We start from the raw sequence: 6,046 nt of genomic DNA on the forward strand, positions 1-6,046 counted from the left end.
ACATACAGTAGAAAGGACAGAGACAGCGTCCCCACTCTCACAGAATCACAGACAGGTGAGTTGAGACTTACAATGACAAGTCAAGATAAACTATTGTGTAGACTCTACCAGTTTGGTTTATAGACAGGTCAGCATGTAAAACATATTGATTTGGTTGAAGGACTATTTCCTATGTGATGTAGAATAATGTTATCATCATTGGTCGCTGTATAATCTCATAAGACAGTCTTGTCAGCTCCATAGCTGAAACTATCGAGATCTGATTGATTCCAGGAAATGCTTTATGGTGTCACCTTTGGTCTCTCTAGATATGGCTTCCTCCAGCAGTCTCCTGTCTGAGGAGCAGTTCCTGTGTTCCATCTGTCTGGATGTGTTCACTGACCCAGTCACTATTCCATGTGGACACAACTTCTGCATGGCCTGTATCAGAGGATACTGGGACACCAGTGAATTGTGTCTGTGTCCGTTGTGTAAGGAAACGTTCTATAGAAGACCTGAGCTTCGCGTCAACACAACGTTTAGAGAGGTCGTAGAGAAATTCAAGACAACGAGAGTCAGGGCTGAAGATGAGTCCCCTGTCGAACCTGGACAAGTGTCCTGTGACGTCTGCACTGGGACGAAGCTCAAGGCTCTGAAGTCCTGCCTGGTGTGTCTGACCTCTTACTGTGAGACTCACCTGGAGCCTCATCAGAGAGTCGCAGCCTTAATGAGACACAAGCTGATCGACCCTGTGGGGAACCTGGAAGACAGGATGTGTAAGAAACATGACAGACTCCTGGAGCTGTTCTGTAGGAGTGATGAAATGTGTGTGTGTTGGCTGTGCATGAAAACAGACCACAAGACCCATGACACCGTCCCCATAGAGGAGGAGTATGGAGAGAGGAAGGCTCAGCTGGGGAAGACAGAGGCAGATGTTCAGCAGATGATCCAGGAGCGACTGCAGAAGGTTTCAGAGATCAAACACTCGGTAGGTCTTAGTAAGAAAGATGCACAGAGAGAGAAAGCAGACAGCGTACAGGTCTTCACTGCTCTGGTGGACTCCATGAAGAGAAGCCAGGCTGAGCTCCTTGACGTGATCGAGGTGAAGCAGAAAGCAGCAGAGAGGCGGGCTGAAGGGCTGATTAAAGAGCTGGAGCAGGAAATCACTGAGCTACAGAGGAGAAGCACTGAGCTGGAGCAGCTCTCACACACTGAGGACCACCTCCACCTCCTCCAGAGCTTCCCCTCCCTGTCCACTACTCCACACACCAAGGACTGGTCTGAGGTCAGGGTTCACAGTGATCTCTCTGTGGGGACTGTGAGGAGAGCTGTGGGGACTGTGAGGAGAGCTGTGTCTCAGCTGGAGGAGACACTTATGAGTGAAGTGAAGAAGTTGTGTGATGCTGAGCTGAAGATGATTCAGCAGTATGCAGCAGACGTGACTCTGGACCCTGATACAGCACATCCCATTCTCATTCTGTCTGAGGATGGGAAACAAGTTAGACATGGAGACACAAGAAAGAATGTCCCTGATAACACAGAGAGGTTTTCCTATTGTGTCTTTGTCTTGGGAAAGGAGGGTTTCTCCTCAGGGAGGTTTTACTATGAAGTGGAGGTGAAGGAGAAGACTAGGTGGAATTTAGGAGTGGCCAGAGAGTCCATCAACAGGAAGGGGCGTATCACACTGAGCCCTGAGAATGGATACTGGACTGTCGTGATGAGGAATGGAAATGAGTACAGGGCAGCTGCTGACCCTGTTGTCCTCCTGTCCCTGAGAGAGACGCCCCAGAAGGTGGGGGTGTTTGTGGATTATGAGGAGGGCCAGGTCTCCTTTTATGATGTGGAGGCCAGGTCTCTGATCTACTCTTTCACTGGCTGCACCTTCACTGAGAAACTCTATCCATTCTTCTGCCCTGTTCTGAATGATGGTGGTAAAAACTCTGCCCCTCTGACCATCTCTCCTGTCAATCACGCTGACTGACCAAGCAGTAAAATAACCATTTAGATTCATCTTTATCTGTTGTCACTCATTAGGAAAGATTATGGTATATTTCCCCACAGAGTAATTTCTGATCTGGTTATGGTTTGTTATCATATATTTTGTGCTCTCAGTGTGTCTGCTAGATGGTGAATATGCAGTAGCAATGTCAGATACAGTAAAATAGGTAAACATTACAATAATAACGCTAAATAAAGCTAATAATGAAAATACAGTATGAGAGCATCTGATTTATAATAATTTGAACACCCAGAGAAGTCAAACAGTCTCATGTATGTAGAGTCCTGTGTTCTTATGAGGCTGGAGAGGCTGGGCTGTATCTGACATGTCTCTGCATGTGTGTGACGCAATTACATTTAACAGAATGTACGTTTGATAATAATGTTATTGATTTAATGGCTTGCAAAGGGTATCAGATATGATTAAACAGTTTAATAAGGGTGACTGTGATTGTAATATGATACACATCTTCTGTACGTGATGTTATAAGTTTGTCTACTGGTCCGGCCCTCAACAATAGTCCCGGTTTCTCATGTGGCCCATTGTGAAAATGAATTGCCCACCCCTGACCTAGAGGGTAGCACTACCACAGGTAACCAGGTAACCTGCCAGGCTTTGATGAACTTCTCCTGACTCTGTCTCCTCCTGGTGCAGAGCCGCTGTTCCTCCCTCCCTGTGATCTGCTCTGCTGTGTTCAACGCCCTCCTCAGAGCCCTGTGCTGTGTTCAACACCCTCCTCAGAGCCCTGTGGCTGTGTTCAACACCCTCCTCAGAGCCCTGCTGTGTTCAACACCCTCCTCAGAGCCCTGTGCTGTGTTCAACACCCGCCTCAGAGCCCTGTGCTGTGTTCAACGCCCTCCTCAGAGCCCTGCTGTGTTCAACACCCTCCTCAGAGCCCTGTGGTTGTGTTCAACGCCCTCCTCAGAGCCCTGCTGTCTCCAACACCCTCCTCAGAGCCCTGCTGTGTTCAACACCCTCCTCAGAGCCCTGTGCTGTGTTCAACGCCCTCCTCAGAGCCCTGCTGTGTTCAACACCCTCCTCAGAGCCCTGTGGCTGTGTTCAACACCCTCCTCAGAGCCCTGTGGTGTGTTCAACACCCTCCTCAGAGCCCTGTGCTGTGTTCAACACCCTCCTCAGAGCCCTTCAACACCCTCCTCAGAGCCCTTCAACACCCTCCTCAGAGCCCTGTGGTTGTGTTCAAAAACACCCTCCTCAGAGCCCTGTGGCTGTGGGCGGTGCGGCTCATCAAGAATAAAAATGTTAAGATAAGAATATTTCTCGACTAGAGAAAGCCCTGTGTAAGTATTGGGATAGTGATTTTTATCATTTTTTGGTTCTATACTCCAGAACCACGTCAAATTAAACCAACTAGTAAAGTACAGACTATCAGATTTAGTTTGAGGTTGTTTGTACATCGTTTCACTATTTAGACATGATGACAACACTTTGAATATAGTACATAGTCAGTCATTTCAGGGCACCGTAATAATATTAATAATAATAATAATAATAATAATAATACATTAGACTTACATAGCGCTTTTCTAGACACTCAAAGACGCTTTACAAACTGAAAAGTAGTGGGACAGATTCAGATAATATCCAAATGAAGGACTCGACATGTTTAGTATTTGGTCAACAATCCTTGGACATGAAATAACTACCTGTTGTCTGCGACCTCACTGACCCCACCAGACCCTGGGTATGTTCTCTGGTGATGCTCTGACAGGCCTGGACTGCAGCCATCTTCACTTGTTTGTTTTGAGGTTCCTTTTTGCCCCCCAAAAATGAAATGCATATTCAAAAATGCACAGGAAATGAAATGCACATTCAGTTACATTTTTAAATCTGAAGATTGACTATTTGGCCCTGGAAAAACTCCCTAGTTTCAATGGCAGCATGTATGTGGGTCGTTGTCTTCCTGTATGATGAAGCACCATCAGATGGATGTGGAGTCATTCGCTTGCTACTTGAGCAGAAAATATGTTTCTGTCCAGGACACTTCAGAATACAATGTACTGCTGCTGTCAGCAGTTATACTTCATCATCCAAGGCCTTTGGCCTCTAGTCTAGTTTGTCACTCTCGCTGTCTTTGTTTCTTTGCTTTGTATTTTCTGTTCTGTCTGTCCGACTGTCTGTCTATGAAATCTGTTAAGCGTCCTTGGGTTTGAGAAAGGCGCTATATAAATCTAAGATATCGTTATTATTATTATTATTATTATTATTATTATCAATGAAAACAAGTTACCCAGTTCTAGTTGTAGCTATTCGTGCCCAAACCATAACACCCCTCCGACATGTTTCACAGATGAGGTGGTTTGCTGGCTTGTAAATCTTGTGGCAGATTTTTCTTTTCCCAAAACGTTTCACTGGCAAACACTCTGGTCCATGATAATATTCATCTTATCTGTCCACAAGACAACTTTCCATACCTCTGCAGGCTTTTTAGATACTTACCCAAGTTTTCAAAAAAGTACCTTTTTTAGTATAACTAGTGGTTTGCACCTTGCAGTGAAGACTTTGTAGTTTGGCTGGTGACATGTACAAATGTAAAAATGTAGAAATGTGACATATTATGCGGATGGTCGTCTTGACATATTCACGCCTACCTCCTGGAGAGTGTTGCTGATCTGTGGGACAGTCGTTTGGAGATTTGTTAAAACGATGGTGAGCATTGCTCCTGTCATCCACTGTAGAAGTCGTCCTTGGCCTACCAGCACGTTTGCGGTTTTCAAACTGTTGATTTTGGTCAGTTTAAGGTTTTGGCTTTCTGTTTTCTTTCTGTTTTTTGTTTCTGATGATTTCATTTTCGGATATTTCAGCCTGAGAATGGTTTCCCAGGCTTTTCATCAACATTTCTTTGCTCCTCATGTTGACAGACACCAACAGCAGACACAGAAGACCCTCCTGAGACGTCTCCTACCCCCCTGTACTGTTTCTCCTGTGTCATAATAAAACATTTATTTTTTCTTCCTTCTTCTTGCACGACGACTGCCAGTGGCCCCTGGTGTGAGCATAGATTACTTTTCCTGCTGTGACTGGTGGATAGATGATTCACTTACTTAGTCAAATGTACTTGCTGTAAGTCGCTTTGGAATAAGGCGTCTGCTAAATGCCACAAATTTAAATATAAATGTAAATGTAAAAGGCAAACACGAAGTCGAGAACCAATAGTAGAGATCGAGAGTTCTCGTATTGTTCCATCACTTTTGTCTACCCTGAAATATACACGACACGTAAAAAGTTTTGTCATTTATGAATTGTGAAACCAATATGTACACAAATATCATCAAACAAAAAGAAGAGAGAATCTCTACATTGTACAAACCTTTGGAGTGTAGAACCCAACAGAAGAAACAATGCTTCTCTGTCCTGTTGCTTACGCAGGGAGCAGGTAGCTTCTCCCGTGTGGTAGAAAGGTTTCTACGCACTTCCTCTGACAACTGACTGATGCCTTTCACAGAAACATCTAGAAATGGGTAGTGCCACATGGCGGAGGAAGCTGTAGGTAGCCAACTGTAGCTAGTGTGGTATATTTTTACACACACACATAGACCTGTATAGTTCTGTAAGGATTCTATGAGGTAGCATTCTTAATTCTATGAATTAGCATTCTAATTCTTAACAAAAATAATTACTTTTATGAATTAGCATTCCTTTGTCCTAGGGCCCACATTGTCAAGATGGCCTCTCTTCCTGTGACTCGCCCCCTGCCCTTTGACCTGAGTGACACTGTCTGTAACCTATCCCCCTTCTCTATCCTTTGCTGTCCCTTTGTAAGGTGATAGGACTGTATAGGGGCCTTGTCATAGACTTGTATTAGCATATCATTGGAGGTATAAAATATGTGAGCTGAAGAAAGCTCTCTTTCTTTCCACCCTGCAAAAATTGACCAGAGCCTCTCTCTATAACATCAGAGAGGAATGCTGTAACCTGTAACCAGGGTTCGAGTTATAAGCTGAGCTTTGTGGGGGTCTCCAAAATAACAGTGCGAAATATTCTCATGCACGCGCGCGAATCATGCCCACAGCGTTGGGACTTACAAGTTTTAATTAGCCATAGGCTACT

General features: G+C 44.7%; 1 protein-coding gene across 1 annotated transcript; it reads left to right on the plus strand.

Moving 5' to 3' along the window:
* Positions 1-310: 310 nt before the first annotated feature.
* On the plus strand, positions 311-1,960 carry LOC308167389 (E3 ubiquitin-protein ligase TRIM21-like; the record flags this gene model as incomplete). The annotated part of the gene is made up of 1 exon (XM_080541803.1): positions 311-1,960. The coding sequence occupies one exon, from the start codon at positions 311-313 to the stop codon at positions 1,958-1,960; it is 1,650 nt and encodes a 549-aa protein (XP_080397929.1).
* Positions 1,961-6,046: the final 4,086 nt, after the last annotated feature.

This window comes from Nansenia antarctica, assembly GCF_963989245.1.
Source record: "Nansenia antarctica genome assembly, chromosome: 11".
Lineage (NCBI taxonomy): Eukaryota > Metazoa > Chordata > Actinopteri > Argentiniformes > Microstomatidae > Nansenia > Nansenia antarctica.